Here is a 22,587-nt window from a genome sequence, read left to right on the forward strand (position 1 = left end):
TCTTTAAAGTATGTCTCATTATTCCTTCTGATGACTGGTTAACATTGCATTGCTTTTTTCCACATTCTGTACTATGGTCAACTGTTACCTTTGTTTCAGATTCAGCAGGAATAGATTACATTGAGACTGTTACCGCCAGCAGTCACGTACCTAGTGCTGCATTCTTCACAGAAACACAGAGGCAATTTTCACGTTACTACACTGAGTTTGAAGAGTTACAGCTCCTTGGCAAAGGGGCTTTTGGAGCAGTCATCAAGGTTCAGTATGGAAAGTCATTCCCCTTCGTTTTATAGAACCATTCTTGTGTATGCACTTTTTCCATGAAATATATATTAAATGTTATGGTATTTCATTTTTGAAATACGTGGAACTCTCATGAGCATTGTTATCCTTACTGATAGCCCTGAGCAGAGGCCAAGAATTGAATAGGCCTAACTACACTTTTGCTCTAGTCCAGGAGTCAGCAACCTTTCAGCAGTGGTGTGTCGAGTATTCATTTATTCACTCTGATTTAAGGTTTCGTGTGCCAGTCATACATTTTAACGTTTTTAGAAGGTCTCTTTCTATAAATCTATAATATATAACTAAACTATTGTTGTATGTGAAGTAAATAAGGTTTTTAAAATGTTTAAGAAGCTTCATTTAAAATTTAATTAAAATGCAGAGCCCGCCAGGACCTGGGGAGTGTGAGTGCCACTGAAAATCATCTCGCGTGCCGCCTTTGACACGCATGCCATAGGTTGCCTACCCCTGCTCTAGTTCCTGGGGTCAGGGTAGAGGTATACTGGTGAGGCAGTGTGGGGAGGCTTACACTGCAGTTGCATTTGTTTCACAGATAAATGGAGGACTTCTTCAGTGCTGTCACTCTGGCACCTTTCAGGAGCTCCAACTGTGAATGAACTAACAGTCCTGTAAGGTTAGATTTATTTTAATTCGCAGGTACAAAACAAACTTGATGGCTGCTACTATGCTGTGAAACGTATTCACATAAATCCTGCCAGCAAGCAGTTCCGGAGAATTAAAGGTGAAGTAACGTTACTTTCTCGTCTGAATCATGAAAATATTGTGAGGTACTACAATGCTTGGATAGAAAAACATGAAAACCCCCCTCCCAGTACCTCAACATCAGAAACTACAGAAGGGAAAAAAACATCTGCCAAGTTAGATCTGAATGGGAAGAATGAAGAAGAATCAACAGATGATGTGGAAGCCAATGCCCCTCCTCCTGTTTTGACAAGTTCAGTTGAGTGGAGCACCTCTTGTGAGAGATCTTCTAGCACCAAATTTAGTGGAGCTGATCAGGAGTCCAGTGATGAAGATGATGATGGTGGAGGAGTGTTTTCACAGTCATTCTTGTAAGTAGGCTTTAGCATTAGGAAGAAAATTGTCAAGTCCAAATTCTGATCTCCCTTTTACATCCCATATCTGTTTGGCAAATAACATTTATCCATAATCAGAGGTGAAAGTAAGCCGGTATGCCCTGTTATGGTGCAAGAGCCGGTGCGCCGTATTGGCGCGGATCAGCTTCCTCTGGTGACAATTTAAAGGGACAGTTGGAGCTCCTGAAAGGTCCCGGCAGCAGCTGGAGCCTCAGGCCCTTTAAATTGCTGCCAGAGCCCTGGGGCTGCCAGAGCCCTGGGGCTCCCACTGCCGCTACCCTCCGGGGCCCTTTAAATCGCCACCCGAGCCCCGCTGCTGGAGCCCTGGGGTAGCGGCAGCGGGGCTCTGGCGGTGATTTAAAGGGTCAGGGGCTCCCGGCTGCCACTACTGCAGCTGAGCCCCAGGCCCTTTAAAGCTCTGCCAGAGCGCGGGGCCCCAGGGTAGCGGTGGCAGCCGTGAGCCCCCTACGATGGTGATTTAAAGTGCCCAGGGCTCAGCTGTGGTAGCGGCAGCCCCGGGCCCTTTAAATCACCCCTGGGGCTCCCAGCCGCCTCTGCAGCTGGTAGCTCCGGGGGTGATTTAAAGGGCCCGGGGCTCCCAGCTGCTGCTACCACAGCCCCAGCCCTGGCCCCTTTGAATCCTGATTTAAAGCGCCCGGGGATTTAAAGGCCTCGACTCTTCCGGTTGAGGCCCCACTCCCTCCCAAGGACTCTGGAGTACTAGTAAATCCTTTAAGTTACTTTCACCCCCATCCATAATGTGCTATTCCAAATGAACATTTTAATGTTTTGTATAATACTTTATTTGCCAGCAGCCAAATAGCCGTGATGAGCAAAATTTACAATAGATCAGTGGCAGCTTGCATTGGGGGGGCAGGGAGGGATGGAAAGTTCAGCCTTAAGCTTCTAAGCGTTTTTATAAATGGGGTTATTTTGGAAGATAAGATTGCTCAATCCTGCTCTATTGAACATTTTTTTCCCTACCTGACAAAAGCCTGATATGCTGTCCAGGAGAAATTGTTAGCAGTGCTGCCAGCATTAGACACTGGAAGAGAAAAGCAAAGGGAGAACTAAGTGCTTAATCCTGCAAGCGTGAATGAGAATAAAGTCACTCGCATCAGTAATCCCCTTGATGCGTTTGCAGAATGAGGCCATACAATAGTTTTATCCTATATCAGAGACAGTCTACTTGTTGGGCACAGACAAAAAGTAGTGGCTCCAGAAAAGTCAAATCAGATGCCAGGAAGTAGCAGGACAAATAGGAGAGTGAGAGCAAGATAAAATCATCTGACCTCAAGTAAGAAAAGTAGCTGGGATGTGTTCCTCCACTATATTTTTTTTTTGTCAGTGATGGGACATGATCTTCTGTGGACACATTTCTGAAATATATATGTGAAATCTGCCTAAGAGGTACAGAAATAAAATATATGTTTGGAAATACTTGTCTCCCTTTTAGTAACTTGGAGATATGATGATCTGTCAAGAAATATTTTTGCTGCATTTAAGCACACAGTTTGGGTGCATTTTTTTTGTCATGACTGTAATAGCTAAGCTCAAATTTTCTATGTTTATAGTAAATAACATACTAATATCCTTGCAAAAGGGATGGTAAATGTATTCATTACAAATACAAGTTTGCTTTTTCTTCTTTCTTTTTTCCTAAACAGACCAGCTGCAGATTCTGAAAGCGATATAATTTTTGATAATGAGGATGAAAACAGTAAAAGTCCTACTCTGGTAAATATAAAATTACTAAGTACTGGAAGAACAAAGGGGATAAAGTAACATTTGGAGGTAGGAATATAAATTTACAAACCGCAGATCAATCTGGCTCTTCGATATATAGGGACACCATTGGAGATCGTCCCTGAAAGCAACCAGTGTGTATTGTAACAATAATAAAATGGTCTCTTGCTTATAGATGGAAACTGAGAGTCAGGACTCCTATTTTCATTGAGTTAAATGAGACTACTCATTTGTAAACTCATGAGCATGGGTGCTTGAAAGTTTGGAGTTTTAGTATTCACCAAATTTTAGTAGCTGATCTCTGAGTGCCGAAATTAAAGATGAATGCTTTATATTAATTGAAAGCTGGGATGCTGAGCTGCTTTTAGATTATATAAATCAAATATTTTTATTATAGTTCTAGTAGTTCTTAATTTAACAATTGAAATGGGGGGAAAGAGGATATTAATCAGAATAATGTGATTTATTTTTTTTAAGGTCCAACCCCTTCCCACTTGCTGCATGAAATCATTACAACATATCACTGGAGAATCATTAAAAAGCTGATGTTCCCAGTTATTTTGTAGCAGACGGAATACGTCTCTAGTTCTAATGGTTGACAAGATATTTGACCTTAAATCTATCTTTCCTCCTTCTATTTGTGCTCTTTTGGCACTGTGGACAACTTGTATCAATATAGCTTTCAGTCACTAACTTTGATATGGGTTAAAAACACAAACTCCAGTGCAATGCATTTTGATCACTAAAGAATAGACTTTTTGTTGGATTTTGTAATATATTTATTAGTGTTATGTAATAGTTCACTGAACTGTATGGTAACATTTTACTTTTCTAAGTATATTACCCATGCTTTTTTTCCACAAAGGTAGTTTGAGGTTCAGATTAAATACAGATATTCCACTGTGTACCCTTTCTCTATTACTTGGTAATGATAAGAATATTCATTAATATTTTGAAAATGAAGCAGTGTTAATGGATAGATAAGGTACGACACTTCTTCCTGTCTTACTATGCTCACAATTCAGCCACAGAAAGTCACAATCAAGAATGTATTCTGGTCATCTGAAAATGATTTGATGATTAAGGAACTGGACCTCTCTGTATTAGCTTAACTGTTGTTTGTTTGTTTGTTGTTTCTGTGGTGTAGGATGAAGAATGCCATCAAAAGAATAGTCACAGTAAAGAAGACTCCACTTCAGTGGTTCAGACAGTACACAGTCTGTTCATTCAGGTTAGACATCTGATGTGGGTGGTATTTGGTTATGGAGAATAGCAAGGTTATTAGATAAACCATACATTGTGTAAACACAAATTAATTGCTTTCTCTGTGTTGCTGGACAAGTAACCAAACAGAATCAGATTGCTGAAATGAAACTCTGAAGATTAAGGTTTCTTTAGTATATAAAACTAGGATGTTTTTTAAAAAGGTTTGGCCAATTAATGTATGTATTCTTGTTATGGAAAAAAGAATGTGAAATACATCGAACCTGTCAACATAAGACTTCTGGTCTTCTCTGGTATGGCAATTCCTGCATGTATTTACATATATACGTTGTTTTAATACAAGCAGTTAAAGACCTAAGTAAAATCAACCCAGAAATATTTTAAAAGCCATTTTAAACTAGCATTTTTTTCTAGACTAGAGTTCCACTGGGTGTTTTTTGTTGTTTTTAAATTAGAGTCAGGGAGGGGTTGGTTTTTAAGTGTTTGTTAGTACAAGAATGACGGAAGTTGTGATAATATCCATAGATGACAATACAATTTTTTTCTAGTAGAAATACTTTCTCACAGAAAATTCCAGATTGTTGGACATCACAGTTATGGAGATAGGGTGTTTACAAGTTGCTCTAGACTGTGTTTGGTTGTAGTACAGAGCTGAGTATTAACATATTGACAGAGGAAATCTTCTGACAATTTTTTTTCTTAACTACAAACATCTCTCTTTCCTTGTGTCTGAAGATGGAGTATTGTGAAAAGAGCACATTACGGGACACTATTGACCAGGGATTGTATGAAGATACTAGTCGGCTTTGGAGACTTTTCCGAGAAATTTTGGATGGATTAGCTTACATACATGAGAAGGTTAGTAAATGTTACAATATCTACACTCGTTAGCAACTGTCAAATCTATACAATGATTTTTCTTGTTTCACACCCAGTTTTATAAGGTTCTGGAATAGTGCATCATAAACCTGCATTGGTGTTTTTAAATTGGTCTAGTCTTGTTTTATTGTTACCACAATTTAGTTAGTTTTAAAATACCTTATTGGGTATATATTGTCACTTAAAATTATTTTTTGCTGTTTTTAGCACCTTCAAATATTTTCCCAGTATCAATCACTGATGAATTAGTGGAATGGGTTGGTACTGTATACAGAACCAAAAAGGGGGTCCCTTTCCAATACTGTTTTATAGCCTGGAAGGAATTTTTCTCTCAGCCACTCTGATTCAAACTTTTTTTTTTTTCTGTGTTAACAGGGAATGATTCACAGAGATTTGAAGCCTGTGAACATTTTTTTAGATTTTGATGATCATGTGAAAATTGGTGATTTTGGTTTAGCTACAGATCACCCAGCATATGCAGTAAGTATTACATAAAATTAAGCTTTGCAACACACATCTAGGCCATTACAGAAAGCAAATGAAATAATTTTAATTTGGTACAGGAGTAACATGTAAAGGAAAAATGTCAATAAAACCTAATGTTGTTCAGCAGATTTAAATGTGCAGTCCATAATTCCTTTATCATTTCACTATTGCATATTCTAGTGTAGGATTATAAATTGTATAAAAGCATTTTCTGTATTTACACATACATATGCCAAAGGGTTAAATGCATTTCACACTCATTAACTGGTTAAAGTGTTGTCTAGAATTGTGGTAGTTGATCTTTAGAAGTTTAAGCCAAACATTTTAAACGTAGGTGCCAAAAGTTACAGACTTGTATTTATATTTGGGAATAGAGGCTAATAAATGATGAAAATGCTTTATTCTGAAGAAGTCTTTTTAGTTAAGTCACTATATTCATTGCAATCATGAAAATTATAAAATATCTGACCTTCGTGTGTATTTACTTTTCTGTTTCAGGCAGACACTAAACAAGGAGAAGATCAGTCAGGAAGCCATCTGGCCAAATCTGACCCTTCAGGTAAGTGCAAAAAATATTGTTTACTCTAACTGATGCCAAGAAAAATTGTACATCCAACAGTCTTGCTTTCTGTACTCAAATGGAGTGAAATCTGCCCCTCTCCTATGCAAAACAAAAGGCCCTTTCTATATTCAGGTTTTATTTATTTATTTTATTTTGCACCACAAAAAAAAGTGTGTGTATGTGTACATATATATTATCCAAATCATCTGGCTTTGGGCAGCGATGTCTGTCTCTACTCCATGTTATGAGCTGGAATAGCAGCTGCTGTCCTTCCATACCCTCTTTGCCAGGAGGTCATTGCCACTTGATCTACATAAAAGTAAATTCACTCTCTCTCTTAACCTAACTCTATAGGTCAGGGCAGATCCCATCTCTGACCTGCATGGGTTGCAGAGATTCCTATGTGGACACTCTGCCTATACTTTCTCCCACCCATGCAGGACTTTTGCAAGACTTCAGTGGTACAAACCTCCACAGAGTGTGTCTGTGTGTGCGGTGGGGGGGACTCTTTATACATTATCATTTGATCTACCTTGCAAATATGTTGAGGATGAATATAATGAGAATTAAATTTGGTTGTGACTTTAGTCTTAGTACACCTCTACCCCGCTATAACGCGACCTGATATAACACGGGTTCACATATAGCACAGTAGCAGCGGGGCTCCGGAGGCACTTTAAAGGGTCCGGGGCTCCGGCTGCTGCGGGGAGCCCTGGGCCCTTTAAACCACCGCTGGAGCCCTGCTGCCGCTACCCTGGGGCTGTGGCAGCGGGGCTCCGATGGCGATTTAAAGGGCCTGGGGCTCCCCGCGGTAGGAGCCTCGGGCCCTTTAAATCACCGCTGCAGCCCTGCCACCGCTTCCCCAATATAAAGGCGTTTCACCTATAATGCGGTAGGGATTTTTGGCTCCCCACAACCATGTTGTATCAGGGTAGAGGTGTATTAACATACTGTGTCACAGTGTCATAATGGAATCCTATAAGGACAGGGTGATTGGCATACAAAAAGGAGACATGTCCAAGTTATGCCTATTTTGCCTACAAATATGTAGGATATTTCACTCCTCAACTTTCACAAAGACTGAATTCCCATTTAAAGAAGAGTTTAAAAAAAAAGAAAGCTACATTTTCTTAACCATTAGATGCTGTATTCCACTTGCAGGTTCTGTGAAACTAGTAACTCTTTTATATCCATACAGATAATTTGACAGGGATGGTTGGCACTGCACTATATGTGAGCCCTGAAGTCCAAGGAAATACTAAATCTTCATATAATCAGGTAATATTAATAGGACTTAATACAAGGGCATTTTGAGAGAATAGCAGTAGAGGTTTCTATTTTGAGTTGCATAATGTATGATCTTCACCTGTTGTAAATAAGATCTGACCATCCATAGACTATCCAGTGATTTAAATGTAAAGGCTTAAAATGCCACAGGTCCTTAATATACAGTAATTTTTAAAAATGTACACAGTACCCATTTTTAATGTGATTAGTTGGGTAAGTTCATTATATTAATAAAATCAAGACACTAGTCAAAGTTAGGGACACTTCAAAAACATTTTTATCTCTTTAGAAGTAAGATTTGTTATCACTTGTTTGTTGACTACAGAAATAACAATTTTGTATTGCTAAATTTGCTTGCTAAATTTCCATCTAGGTTGCATTTCCGTTTGTTTGTTTGTTTAAAGTTTGTCATTCAAAAATATTGCATTATTTCTCATACTTTCTGCAAAATTCAGAGTTAACAGAATTTCAGTTAATTTCTGTTTTCACTGAAGTTACTGCAGAGAATCATAGAATTGTAGGATTAGAAGGGACCTTAAGGGGTCAGCTAATCCAGTCCCTTGCACTCATGTCAGGACTAATTATTATCTAGACCATTCCTGACAGGTGTTTGTCTAACCTACTCATAAAAATATCCAATGATGGAGATTCCACAACCACCCTGGGCAATTTATTCCAGTGCTTAACCACCCTGACAATTAGCACGTTTTAGTCATGCTAGTTAGAAAATGCTTCATTACCAAAATGGGTTTCAGTGAAATATATCTTTCCCATAATTCCATTTTAGACTTGATATATATATGTCCAAAAATGGGTTTGCACGGTGTCCTTCGCCTACTTTAATCACTCACTTAGTAGGACTAAACTATGAGAATGTATGATGAGGCTAAAGAATAGGCAAACCACTAGCTTGAGAAAGTGAAAATATAATTGCTAATAGGATTGGGCAAAAATAGACTGCAGCAGTGTAATTGTACACAAAGTGACATCAAAAGAGAACAAAAAAAGCAGACATTTTCTTTTGAGGGAGGGCAACTAAGTCCTTCTCAGAGCACAAAAGAGCCTTCCTGCAAAGGCAGACAAGATGCAGCTCCTTCTAGGTTGGATATTAGGAAACACTATTTCACTAGGAGGGTGGTGAAGCACTGGAATGGGTTACCTAGAGAGGTGGTGGAATCTCCATTCTTAGAGGTTTTTAAGGACCGGGTTGACAAAGCTCTGGCTGGGATGATTTAGCTGGTGTTAGTCCTACTTTGAGCAGGGGATTGGACAAGATGACCTCCTGAGGTCTCTTCCAACCCTAATATTCAATGATTCTATGATTCCTTCTAGATACTTAAGATGGAGAACAAGTATCAAGAGTAGATAAATTCTTAAATAAAAAAAGATCCTGTTTTCATACAAGTGTGGTTCAAGAGAAGAAATATTTGGTGCCATGTATAAACAGAATATTTTCTAAATAGAAATGTTTTCAAAATAAAATGTACTTCCTACTTACCTCATGAGACTGGTGAGGATAAAGTATATTGAAGATTGTGAAGCAGATACTGTAGTAATGGAGGCCATATAAGTACTTAGAATAGAATGGAAAATATGTTCATTTTTGTCTGCTGCTAAGTTACTATCATCATAGATCAGAGACACTTCTCTTGCAGTTAGGTTTACTACTTACTTGATTTTTATTTCCCTAGAAAGTTGACCTTTTCAGTCTGGGTATAATATTCTTTGAGATGTCCTACCGTCCCATGAGTACTGCATCAGAAAGGATCTTTGTTCTCAGCCAGCTAAGACGAGTATGTATAAATGTTGGGGGCTGGGGAGATTGGAGGGGAGGGTCTTCGTCAAATACTTCATTGAGTAATAGAGAAGGAAAAAGTATGCAAAATGTTAACAGTATGCTTTATATCGCAACCAAATGTTTGAAGGTTTTTTTTATAGTAAGCTAAAGGGAGGAAAATGCATAATTGTCACATGAAGAAAATTGGGGTTTTCTGTATAAACCACATTAACTTATTGTGGTATTTGTCCCCTTCTAGTGACAGGACTATGTTTTTGGTTTGAGTAAACTGTTGCCTCTAGGTTAATGGAAGCACAAGAATCAGAGGCTCAAGCTTTTAGATCAAGAGGTCAATCAGTCCTTCTTGGTTAACACCTAGCAGCTTGTCACACAGAGGGTATGGGGCTATGGTTGTACCTTGTAAACTCTTATTCTGTGTGTTACAAAGCACCATATACATGCTTATGAATAATAATAGAACACTGTCTTGGCAATTTTAACTATAACAGCTAACTCAATTTGTTTGCTTTGAGTAATAAAAATATCTAGACTTACTGTTTCTGATATATACCTGTGTTAATAAGGTTAGCTTGCGTCCTTATTCTAATTCAAATATATTTCTCTTTTTTAGTCTCCTATTGAATTTCCAAAAGACTTTGATGAAGTGAAACATGAAAAGCAGGTAATTTTATAGACATTTTAATTATTAGGTGTTCTCTGTTAAGAAATGTTAATGATTATTTTTTCACTTCATTTTAAATTAGTAAGCTCTGCCAAGTCATCACATGACACTGGAACAAAGTAAAAAAGAAAACTCAAAAGGCTAAAGCAATTAATACAATTGACATTGAAATATATTTAAAACACAAAGTTCCTGAGTGCGGTCATAATGGATTAACAAACTGCAGAGTTCATCGGCGTACCTTTTAAACTCTGAAGGACTATTTTGACTCTAGGTTCAGACAAATTGAAGCTACACTGTACAGCAATTAATTTAACCCTTTGAAAACTCTTTGTTTCAAACATAGTGGGATGTATTGTAGAAAAAAAGATTTGTAAGGTGAAATGATAGCTATAAGTTGTGTCCATGGGCAATGGCCACCAGTAGCTCACTCTGGCAGCTGGGGACAGCTGGAGCCTAATGGATTCAAATGCTATTTTAGGTTATTTTATAGCTAATTTCTCTCAACCATGCCCCTACTCCATGGGGGAGGAGTGGGGTGCTGCAGAGATACCATACTTTCCTGTACACCATCTGGAGATTTTCTTTACATTAGGAGAGTCCTTGGGTAGCCAGTAACACCAGCTTTCTGGCTGCTTTGCCCTGCTGAACAGTGATATGGCTCTTTGTTAGAGCATCATAAGAACATCAGAATGGCCATACTGGGTCAGACCAAAGGTCCATCTAGCACAGTATCCTGTCTTCTGACAGTGGCCAGTGCCAGGTGCTTCAGAGAGAATGACCAGAACACATAATCATATAGTGATCCATCCCCTGTTGCCTATTCCCAGCTTCTGGCAAACAGAGGCTAGGGACACCATCCCTATTTATTTTTTTTCAGCAGTTTACTAAAAGAATCCCAATACTTGAAGTTATACCAAATAGCCAACAAATGGAATCTTCATTAGCCAGTAAGATTCCTGCTTTTATATCTGTATTTTATAAATCCTTATTGCATGTTTTTATCTGTATATCTTCTATAAATTAATAGTATTTAGTATCTTACTTTACATTATATTGAGTTTTTGCATCATTTTGTGTCTGTTATGAAATTATTACACAGCATCCCAAGAGTCTTGCCTGGGGGAGGATAAATTTTTAGGGATAATAGTATTCTTACTCTGTTGATATCCCAGTTAAAGATATTCAGAACTAGTGAGGAAAGAATAATTTTTCTCACAAGATTCAAATAATATCTAAACTTTTCGATACATGAGTATCTTACTGACATGATAATGTAACTGATAATGCTTACTGAGGTATTCATCCCATGAGATGTTTTTAATAGTAGTTAAATTAGTAATAGATTTTGGTTTAATTTGTAGAGATCAGTTATTACTTGGTTGTTGGACCATAATCCTGCAGAACGACCAACTGCTGTGGAGCTCTTAAAAAGTGAACGTCTCCCGCCACCCCAGATGGAGGAATCAGAACTTCATGAAGTGCTTCATCATACCTTGGCAAATGTAGATGGGAAAGCTTACCGGACTATGATGGGCCAGATATTTTCACAACGCATCTCTCCGGCAATGGATTACACCTATGACAGCGACATGCTAAAGGTTAGTTTTAAATTGATTTTTAATAACTCCAACCAAGAAAATGTAGATGTGACTCAGCTCAAAACCTGTACTTCATAATGTTTTACCTCAGTGCTTAGCGTCCCTTTCTAAACTGATAATTTAATACCATTGGTCTGATATCTCCAATCTAATTCATATCCTGCTCCCCATTTGAGTTTCACATACTTAGTGAAGAATTAAACTAAATTTCGCTATGGCAACAAATGGCCACAAACCTGCATGCATATGATTGCTTCTTACTCTTAGCTATTATAATAGTCATGATACTCACATCTAAGTGTCAGTAAAATATTTTTGTTTTGGGGCAACAGCCATTTCTACCCTGTCAGACAATCCCGTTTAATGGCTGCAGTCAAGATTCTCTTCTTATTCTAAAACACTTAAAAATGATTGTTCTAAATGTGTTTTGTTTCCTTCTTTCCATTGCACTTTTTAACTCGTAATCAGTGTATAATGGGAATGTTATGTGTGGAAAGAATAAGGACATTATGTTGTATACAGTGCTTATTGTAGTTTGCTATGGTCATTTGATTATGTTGATGTCTTCTGTATTGAATATAATTAAGTGCTCCTTATTTTGGGGTGGTTGTTGTTTTCAGGGTAGTTTTTCCATTCGAGCAGCCAAGATACAGCAGCATGTATGTGAGACTGTCAGCCGGATCTTTAGAAGACATGGTAGGTTTATGTTCAGATGTTACTGTTCCTTTTGTTTTTTCCGTACTCAGAAAATGGTATTGAATGGATTTGAGAGACGGTGAAATGTTTTCACTATTAAAAAACTAATCACAAGGTTGCATGAGATGATAGATGCATATTTAGAACTTCGACCTTCATTGTGGCTTCCATAAGAGCAACTGGTTTGAAATGTCAATTATTAATCTACTATAAATAGAATATGATGAGGATCTCAAATCTTAGTCCATGTAAATCTTTTGTCTTTGAATTTATACTAAATGATTTTGTTATGATGACCAACACTTCAGAGGTTTTTCAGGGTAGGGTATGCTATATGAATATTGTTTTAGGTTAACATGTAGACCATAGTAAGACAGTGATAGATAAAACTTGCTAAGGCTAGTTCAAAGAAATGGGGGGAGGGAGAGGGGAAACCATACAAATGTTGGAAAACTTAGAAACCTTTTCAGTCACATTATAACAATCACTTGTTGAATTTTCCATTAAATTATTTCCAGAAAGCAAAAATCAATTTTTAAAGTGTGTCATACTTTTGAAATTTTTCTTAAACCAACTATTTAGGAGAAATCTAAAGGTTTTCACAAAAGATTCTGTTTTTGGGAAACATCTCTAATATTTATACTTGCTGTGGCTGAATCAACATGTACAGATTTTTATGGGTACATACTTCTGTGCTCAAAAGTATTTTTAGAGTTGAAACAAATATTTTCAGGAGGGAGGGAAGGAGGTTTTGATTTATTTACATTGTTATAAGGTTTATAGGATATAGGTCTGATTAGAGGACAGATAATTTATCTGGAAAGTGCAACAGACTCTGACTTCCAGATCAAATTTGCTCATTTACAGTTGAAAAGATTTTCTAACTTCTAGCCCTTCAGACTTAAACCAGGGATCCTAAGGTCAAGCTGGGTTTGTTCTTACTCATGTATTATAGCAAGTAATAAAAATTCTTCATTGGAACTTGACAATAATGTTGATTATATGCGAGTCAGAAAATAATCCAACTCGATGTCCTGTATTTGTATGGACATCCAGTAGTAAAAAGATAATATAAATTACTCTAGTCATTAAGGGCAGTAGCTGTGACTTCAAAAAACCACAATGAAAAGTGGTATTTTGCAAAAAAAAAATTTCTGACGATAACCCATTTTTAAAGATGACTTTGAAAAAATAAACAAAGGTGTTAACAGCATTAGCCCAGCAACTGAACCGCAAACTTTTGTGCTGCCATGTGGGCCACTCTGTGAGATTCCTAGACTCTGCCTTTCAGTACTTGGGAAGAAGGATCCTCAGCTCACCTTGCTGGCAGCAACCATACCTGACAAATATAATAGTATTGACGAGCTTAAAGAGACCCTTAGCTGTCCTTTTGTAAGCCTTTGTGGAAGCTGGAGGTTGAAGAGGAAGGTAAAACTGATGATGATTTCAGAATTCTGTCTAGGGTATGGAGTTAGTCTGTGGGATTCTGTGATTATCCTCACATATCTCTTCTGCCTCTCCTCCCCCTCCCCAAGGAAAAAAAAAAGGTAACAGTTAAGTCTATCAGTTTATTCATAGACCCCAAAATTAATCTATTTCAAAAGGTAACATTATAAACAAATTTTACTTTAGATTCTTATACACTTGGAGTTTTGATTTTTTTTTCTTTTTAATGGCTTCTGAAGAGAAGGTGTGACCTCTATTCGAATTGTGTTTTACCAATTTTGCATAGGAGCTATCAAGCTGCATACCCCACTGCTAATGCCTAGAAATAAGAAACTGTATGACCATAATGAAGCTTCATATTTCATGGATCACAGCGGGATGCTGTTGATGCTTCCTTATGATCTCAGGGTAAGCAGTATACCCTTTATACTTTAAGCTAGTAGGTTTGGGGAATGTTGTAGTTTCTATTATTGTCTTTGATTCACTAATCAAGTTTTAGGCACAGTCTTCTACTTCTTTCTCCCAACACTCAGGCATCTGATTGTATTCTGCCTATCTGTTTTTTCCTTGACTCCCAATCTCTCTCCTCTACTCTGAGTTGCTGACATTTCCAGAAATGATAGAGAGGATAGAAAAAATGGCCACTGGAAAAAAGTAACCTTTGCAAGTTTGCCTTACTTTTTGCATCATAATTGATTTCACCCAACAGTCCAGGGAGTGTGTCCAGTCAGAACTGTGCCTGCATTTGTCTCCATGTGTAAGCATCACACCAGTCACAAAAATGAACTACAAAGAGTGGAAGTACACTGAATACTGAAAAACATTGCTACATTTTCCACACTTAAACACATCTTAAAAAAAACAAATTTAAGAAAAAATGCTACACTACAAATATAGTGGATGACGGTGTTGTAGATTTGTTTTTTCACTTATGCACATGTGAGGGAAAAGATTATGTAACTCACTTTTTAAGGTCCCTTCCTTCACACTTGTGACCCAACAAGAATAACAGCATCCCACTTCATTTCCTCTTCAGAAATCTGCCTACACTATGTGTGTAACTGCCATCGCCCTAATGTGGCTACTGCCTATGTTGCCTATTTTGTAATTTTTTACCTTCCTACATACTCTCAAAAACAGTCATTGTCCTGGCCACAGCAGGAGAAAGACAGGAGGCAATGGATCATAGGAACTAGGGGTGCTATTGCACCCTCGGGCTTGAAGTGGGTTTTCGTCATATACAGGATTTACGGTTTGGTTCAGTGGCTCTCAGCACCCCCACTATACAAATTAGTCCAGCACCTCTGCAATGGATGTGGTTTAATTAAGCTGCAAATTTATTCAAACGTCACATATCTGGGAATACAGTGAAGGACATCATTATTTTCATAATCGTTTCTGCCTATTTGGAAGGACTGCTGTCAGCCCTTCCAGTCTGGTCCCAGCCCATTTCTGGGAACCTGCTACCCTCCCGTCCTGTGAGTGTGAAAGGGGGCTGGAAAAGAGGGGGGTTGTCTTCCTGCTGTACTGAACCCCAACCCTCCTTCCCCATCCCTTAAGGGGATGCCTTCTCCTAAATCCAAAGCCAGTTTATCAGAGAACTCTGTCCCTGCTGTATCAGTACCTGCAGTGGACACCTGCCACAAACAGGCACCAACATTTAGCTTGGATGCCTCCCTACAGCCCAACTGCTGCAAGAGGGAGCTTCTCCAAAACTGCCCAGGATGTACCTACCCCCACCTCTGAGCAGTGTTGCCCACCTGGTCCAACCACTTCCTGCTCCTCCCTGCTATGTTCAGGTAAATTTTCCCCTTCCTTCTTCCCCCCCCCCCCCCCCCCCCGGTAACCCAGTTGCAGAGTGTGTCCCCTAAAAGAGCAACAACCCCTTTTCTTCTGGTCAGCTGGAAAAAGACCCACTGCATTCAGTTGCAGGAAGCACATTTTGTGGTCAGGGGTGGCCCTATGTATTTTGCCGCCCCAAGCACGGCAGTCAGGCGGCCTTCGGCAGCATGCCTGCAGGAGGTCCGCTGGTAATGTGGATTCGGCGGCATGCCTGCGGGAAGTCCGCTGGTCCCATGCCCTCGGCGTACCCCCCGCCGAATTGCTGCCAAAGCCGCGGGACCGGCGGACCTCTCGCAGGCAAGCCGCCGAAGGCAGCCTGACTGCTGCCCTCACGGCGACTGGCAGACCGCATCCCGCGGCTTGCCGCCCCAGGCACGCGCTTGGTGCGCTGGTGCCTGGAGCTGCCCCTGTCTGTGGTACTGCTTCAGAGAAAGACTGCAGTTTGTACTGATGAACTGGTGTGCCAACAAAGTTATCTTCACCTTTCTCTGCCTCCAGTGAAATCACAGATTGTTTTCTTCAGCCACAGCTCCAGATATAGCGGATACCCAGTTCAGTTCGGCTTAAACAAAAGGTTTTGTTGGTAGTTTTACAGAAACTGATATGAAAGGAAGCTGCACTAAACCTAAAATGACAGAATATTACAAGATTCTCTTGCCTGTAGCTTGTGAGATATTATGGATAAATCTCTCTCCTTGACTGGGAAGGTTACAGCAGAAAAGACAGGCTCCTCTGTGGAACCCCCAAGATTGTGTGCAGTCCCCACCTTCCAGTTATAGGCTGTCTTTCTCTCATGCGATATGTCTTAACTTTACTCAAGAATGGTCAGCTACTTGTTGAGACTATTTGAATAGTTTGTCATCTGGAAGTATTCACTTTTCACCAAGTCTTGCATACCATGCCTATTAGCCTTTGTGTATCATGGCTGCATGACAGTTCCAAGAATCCATGTGCAAGATTTTTCTCACCATAATATCTACTACATAACCATCATGGCGGTTAATCATCCTAGTTCAACAAAACATGCACTGTTTGACTACAGCTGGTCTTTTACTTCACCTATGGGACTCTGTTTGACTCCTCTATAGTTATTAATAAGGCTACGATTATGTCACAGAAGTCATGGAATCCGTGATTTCCAGAGACCTCAGTGGCCTTTTGTGCTTCAGCCCCTGAGCCACAAGGCTGGACCTGTCAGCTAGGGGGCCCTAGTGCTCTGAGCTGCAGGGGCTGCTGCAGCTGCCAGCCCTGGAACTTGAAGCTGGGCAGGGCCTTGGAGCTCCCAGCTGCAGGGGAGGGCGCCCAGAGCTCCCAGCCACTACGGGGGGACCCTGCAGCTCTGAGCTGCTGCAGGTGGCAGGGGCTCCCGGAGCTCCCAGCCACAGGGGGCGGCCCCAAAGTTCTGAGCTGTGGCTGGGGCCCCACAGCTCCTAGCCCCACGGGTGGTCCCTGCAGCTCCCAGCCTCCAGTCCTGGAGCTCTGGCCTCCATGGGCAGCGGGGCCCCTGCAGCTCCCAGCCACCCTGAGCGGCAGCAGTGGTGGGTGCTAGAACCCCCACTCACCATTTTGTCACAGCAATTTTTAGTAAAAGTCAGTGGCAGGTCACAGGCTTCTGTGGATTTTTGCTTATTGCCTGTGACCTGTCCATGACTTTTACTAAAAATAACCGTGACAAAATCTTAGCCTTAGTTATTAACCACATTTGCAGCTTGTCAGTTATTTAAGTACCTTGTACCCAATTTCCAGTTTATATTTTTAGTAGGGCTGTCAAGCGATTAAAAAAATGTATCATGATTAATCGTGCTGTTAAACAATAGTAGAATACCATTTATTTAATTGTTTGATGTTTTCTACATTTTCAAATATACTGATTTCAATTACAACACAGAATACAAAGTGTACAGTGCTCACTTTATATTTATTTTTTATTACAAATATTTGCACTGTAAAAAACAAAAGAAATAGTATTTTTCAATTCACCTAATATAAGTACTGTAGTGCAATCTCTTTCTACATTTGTAAGTTCAACTTTCACTATAATTATGTACAAAAAATAACTGCATTCAATATGCAGGTAAAACAGAACAGGAGACCTACAATTCTCCCCCAAGGAGTTCAGTCGCAAATTTAATTAACACATTTTTTTTTAATGAGCATCATCAGCATGGAAAAATGTCCTCTGGAATGGTGGCCGAAGCATGAAGGTCATACGAATGTTTAGCATATCTGGTATGTAAATACCTTGCAATGCTGGCTACAAAAGTGCCATGCAAATACCTGTTCTCAGTTTCAGGTGACATTGTAAATAAGAAGCAGGCAGCAGTATCTCCTGTAAATGTAAACAAACGTATTTGTCTTAGTGATTGGCTGAAGGAGAAGTAGGCTCCAGAGTTTTACATTGTTTTGTTTTTGAGTGCAGTTATGTAACAACAACAAAAAAATCTACATTCGTAAGTTACACTTTCACAATAAAGAGATTGCACTACACAGTACTTGTATGAGGTGAATTAAAAAATACTATTTGTTTTATCATTTTTACAGTGGAAATATTTGTAATAAAAATAATATAAAGTGAGCACTGTACACTTCGTATTCTGTTGTAATAGGAATCAAAGTTGGGCGGAGGGATAGCTCAGTGGTTTGAGCATTGGCCTGCTAAACCCAGCATTGAGTGTTCAATCCTTGAGGGTGCCATTTAGGGAACTGGGGTAAAAATCTGTCTGGGGAGTGGTCCTGCTTTGAGCAGGGGGTTGGACTAGATGACCTCCTGAGGTCCCTTCTAACCCTGATATTCTATTATTCTAATATATTTGAAAATGTAGAAAAACATCCAAAAATATGTAATAAACAATAGAACACCAATTGAAATTTAACAGCAATTAATAGTGATTAATTTTTTTAATCACAATTAATTTTTGAGTTAATCGTGTGAGTTAACGGTGATTAATCAACAACCCTAATTTTTAAAAGTATAAAGGCTGAAGACTTTTTTAGTGTCATCCTTCAATAGTGCTAGTTGTAATGTCTAATTCTGCCTCTGTTACCCCAGTTTTAGACCAGTGTGATACCATTGGTGTAATAAAAGGAAGAATCAGACGAAATGCTATCCCTACTCTAAGGGCCTCCACAGTTTTGAGCTCTTTGTTGGAATGAGTGGTTTCCTAAAATGTGTTGGTTACAGAAGCATTGACTGAATATGGCAGCTGATAATCTCCTTCTGTGTTCCTGGAAATAGGGTTTTATTAACAGCACACAAACAGTCGTGGTTAGTATGCCTTTTTTTGCTAGATACATACCCCCTTTTGCAATGCATACCTCCTGTATCAGCATAACTGAGAAACTGAGTTCTCCCCCACTCAAAGGGTGAACACCATTTTCCTGAAAGATACACCAGAGATGCTTAATACAATTTAGCTGTGACAAATACACATTTTCTGAGACATTATTACAGATGGGAGAATAAAGGTGTAACTGCATGATCTATAATTCAGCATAAGTCAGAATGAAGTTATGCATATTTGTCTCAACCACCTTTTTTTTTTGTTTGTTTTCAGATTCCTTTTGCAAGATTTGTAGCTAGAAATAATATATCAAACTTGAAAAGGTAAGAAAATGGCTGGGAGGAATTATGCCTCATCCACTTGTTGCACATGTAACTTTCTACAAAATGATGGAATAAATGACAGCACTGAAGGTATTGTATTGATTCCTTCTTTGGTGTTTTTTGTAGATATTGTATAGAGCGTGTATACAGACCTCGGAAGTTAGACCGCTGTCACCCCAAAGAACTCCTAGAATGTGCATTTGACATCATCACTTCCAGTGGAAACAGCTTTTTACCTATTGCAGAAACAATCTACGCTATTTCTGAAATCATCCAAGAATTTCCAGTACTACAGGTTGTTCCCTCATCTTACCTCCTTGACTAACATACGTTTTTCATTGTCTTTGATTTTTTAACCATAAAAGGCTATTTCATTAGAGAGGGAATTGTAAATACGGAAATATGTAGCCACAATGACTAGAAAAAGACCTTCTCACCTTGTAACACACTAAATATTTCCAAGTTTTGACTTTTGATAAAACTTGCAAACTGAGTCAGTATAATATAAACTGTAAATGAAAAGTTTTTTCAAGTACGATTTCCAATGAACAGTCTGTTTGCAATGTGTACACTATTGGATATTTTTACAGCACTGTTTGAAATAATAGCTATCTTCTTTTAGGTGAGTGAGAGTTTGTCTCTTAATCCCGACATTAAAAATATAAAATGGCACAAATCCTGCCAGTTCTGTAGTACACAGAAGGGAGTTAAGGTGATGGGGAGATTCAAAGTTAGTCTTATGAAACAGAAAAGCTATTTTACATACTGGAATGCCAGTAAAACATAGGATATTTTTTCCTCTGTTAGGAAAGAAACTATAGTATTTACTTGAACCACACTGCCTTATTGAAAGCTATACTCTTGCACTGTGGGATACCAGAAGAGAAACTCAATCAAGTCTACATCATTCTGTATGATGCAATGGTAAGATATTAATGACTCCTGCAGAGATCAGTTTAATAACTGTAAAGTGCCACATTAATTATAGATCCATCTTTAAATGTGAGTAATAACACTTTGGTAATTTACCAGAGAGTATTTTAACCGTATATTAAAAGTGGTGGATTATTCCAGATGATCAGTTTGTATTAAAGCTTTTTCTGCTATCTCCTTATAGGAGAACTGTTATCTTAAAACACAGATTTATTTTGGGGTGGGGGGGAGGGAATTCTTTACCTATATGACTAAAAACATCCTAGATTGTTAAAACTGAAAACATTGCATTCAGATATATTTTTATTGTTTTGTTTTGCTTTTACTTCACACAGTTTGATCAGAGAAAATGGACTAGTCAGTTTCATTTGTGAACACTGCAGAGGAATGTTTAAATCACAACAAAGACCTTCCATAGGTTTTTTTTAACTTCATGTAATATTTCTGTTTAGCATTCGGTTTGTATTTTTTTAAGCAAAAGCTTTTTTTTAAATAGACTTTTTACCTGTAATATGACCAAACCAGATATGGAATCACCGAGAGACAAGTAAACATTTTGCCATTGTTTACAGTGATATTTCAGAGAGTAATTGATTGAAGATGGGTACATCAAAGGGGGGAGGGGGAGTAACCAAGGAGCTGCATTATTAATTCTCATCTCAATCAATTAGTAAACATTTTCTCTCAAAAGTGAATTTTCTAAAAATATGCTACAAAATAATGATGGTTTTTGTTGTACTTTAGACCGAAAAGTTAACAAAAAGGGAAGTAGAAGCCAAATTTTGTAATCTTTCTCTGTCGTCAAACAGCGTAAGTAGTTCAACATTACACATTATATTTGAATTTCCCTATAAATTGTTATGTCTATAGTACTTTATTTACTATGAAACCCATTAAAACCTCAACTAAGAATATGCCACTCATTGTATAGAGATGATGCCATTGCATTTGCAACTGAAATGCCATTGATCTCTTTACTGTCATACCTCTTTGGAAATGGTCTAACTTGTCTCTTTCAGCGTTACTATTTTCTTGGTTTCTCCCTTTTTTAATGTTTGTGTTTCAGATTATGCAGATGTTCAAAGGGTAAATGGAATATCGTAGACTGAGATTTCCAAAAGAAAACTGTGTGGGATACTAAATATTATTATGCAGAGTTAGGTGCATGAATACAGAGATTGGGTTGAGAGAGATCTCTCACCATCCAACTTTTTGATGCTCTGATTAGGAATTCTCCTGTGTCCACTCCCTCCCCCAAATTCTTAAGCAGAATTATTAGTCTGCTCTGTAAAACAAGTATAAATGGTAAACCTTTAGTCACAACAAACCAAACGCTATGTTGTTGTTCATATGCCTTCTATTCAAGCTTGTGTATGGTATTGTATCTGTGTATATTTTCAGCTTTGTCAACTGTACAGATTTATTGAGCAGAAGGGAGAGTTGAATGATTTAAGCCCATTGATAAACACAATGATAAAACAAAAAACTGGTGTCACCCAGCTGGTAAAGCACGGCATGAAAGATCTGGAGGAAGTCATGGGTTTCTTAAAGAAGCTTGGTATAAAACTTCAGGTTTGTAAAGTAGTCAGATTATAAATTCATTGGTTTATAGCTCTTTACAACTGCTCTGTCTTAATAAACCTTTCCCCAGGGACAAATCCATGGATAGTCTGATGAACAGAAAAAAGCACCATCAAATTGTGGTACTGTATATGATAAACACTACTGGTGACGCCTGTTTTTAGATCCTCAGTCTCAGAGTAGGGCCTGTATTGGTAAGAGACTTGCAGCTGAAGAATACTTATATCTGTGTAATTGAACTATTTCAGTTGCATTCTTAGTTGAAAAATAATTTTCTCTACATACATATCACTGAGAGCACTAAGGGATTCTTTGAACATTTTAAAATTTTATATTTTGAAAATTTTAAGTTTCTAAAATACTGATGTTAACAATTGAAATAGCTCATTTTCTTTAAAGCCTTGCTATTTATTTGCTATTTGGGACATATACACAAATCTTCAGTAGTTCATGTCCCCTTGTGATCCTTTAGATTTAAGACATTCTTTCCTCCCTCAGATTTTTTGGCTGAATCTGTCTCTTCAGGAATCAGTATTTTAATTGCAGTATTAAATCTCCTCAAAAGCAGAAAAACCATGTTAAGTTTTCATGATCTGCTGATGTGTACATTTTAATACTTTACAATTGTGTGACTAGAACTGGTGTAAGACTTAGTGAAGGTATAATACTCATTTTTGTTTTATAGGTGTCTATAAATTTAGGACTCGTTTACAAAGTGCAACAGCATAATGGAGTCATCTTTCAGTTTATAGCATACATCAAACGCAGACAAAGAACTGTGCATGAAATTCTTGCAGCTGGAGGCAGATATGATCATCTGGTGTGTGTAATTAACTTTTTTTTTTAAAAGCATATACTTATT

The 22,587-nt window shown here is 38.4% G+C and overlaps 1 protein-coding gene across 2 annotated transcripts in view; it reads left to right on the forward strand.

Moving 5' to 3' along the window:
- Window positions 1-22,587, forward strand: part of EIF2AK4 (eukaryotic translation initiation factor 2 alpha kinase 4) — a 67,332-nt gene that overhangs the window by 29,929 nt on the left and 14,816 nt on the right. Inside the window, exons 11-30 of one of the 2 annotated variants that reach the window (XM_039536294.1) lie at window positions 100-257; window positions 940-1,355; window positions 3,047-3,116; window positions 4,273-4,356; window positions 5,085-5,207; window positions 5,604-5,708; window positions 6,213-6,273; window positions 7,475-7,554; window positions 9,255-9,356; window positions 9,972-10,022; window positions 10,903-10,972; window positions 11,427-11,623; window positions 12,244-12,319; window positions 14,052-14,173; window positions 19,162-19,211; window positions 19,338-19,506; window positions 20,019-20,135; window positions 20,889-20,954; window positions 21,546-21,716; window positions 22,411-22,545. In XM_039536294.1, coding sequence (XP_039392228.1) covers window positions 100-257; window positions 940-1,355; window positions 3,047-3,116; window positions 4,273-4,356; window positions 5,085-5,207; window positions 5,604-5,708; window positions 6,213-6,273; window positions 7,475-7,554; window positions 9,255-9,356; window positions 9,972-10,022; window positions 10,903-10,972; window positions 11,427-11,623; window positions 12,244-12,319; window positions 14,052-14,173; window positions 19,162-19,211; window positions 19,338-19,506; window positions 20,019-20,135; window positions 20,889-20,954; window positions 21,546-21,716; window positions 22,411-22,545 — 2,423 coding nt within the window. Of the gene's footprint in view, window positions 1-99; window positions 258-939; window positions 1,356-3,046; window positions 3,117-4,272; window positions 4,357-5,084; window positions 5,208-5,603; window positions 5,709-6,212; window positions 6,274-7,474; window positions 7,555-9,254; window positions 9,357-9,971; window positions 10,023-10,902; window positions 10,973-11,386; window positions 11,624-12,243; window positions 12,320-14,051; window positions 14,174-19,161; window positions 19,212-19,337; window positions 19,507-20,018; window positions 20,136-20,888; window positions 20,955-21,545; window positions 21,717-22,410; window positions 22,546-22,587 lie in introns of both variants that reach the window. The other variant, XM_039536295.1, reaches the window with a different exon arrangement.

Source organism: Mauremys reevesii, linkage group 4 (genome assembly GCF_016161935.1).
Source record: "Mauremys reevesii isolate NIE-2019 linkage group 4, ASM1616193v1, whole genome shotgun sequence".
NCBI lineage: Eukaryota > Metazoa > Chordata > Testudines > Geoemydidae > Mauremys > Mauremys reevesii.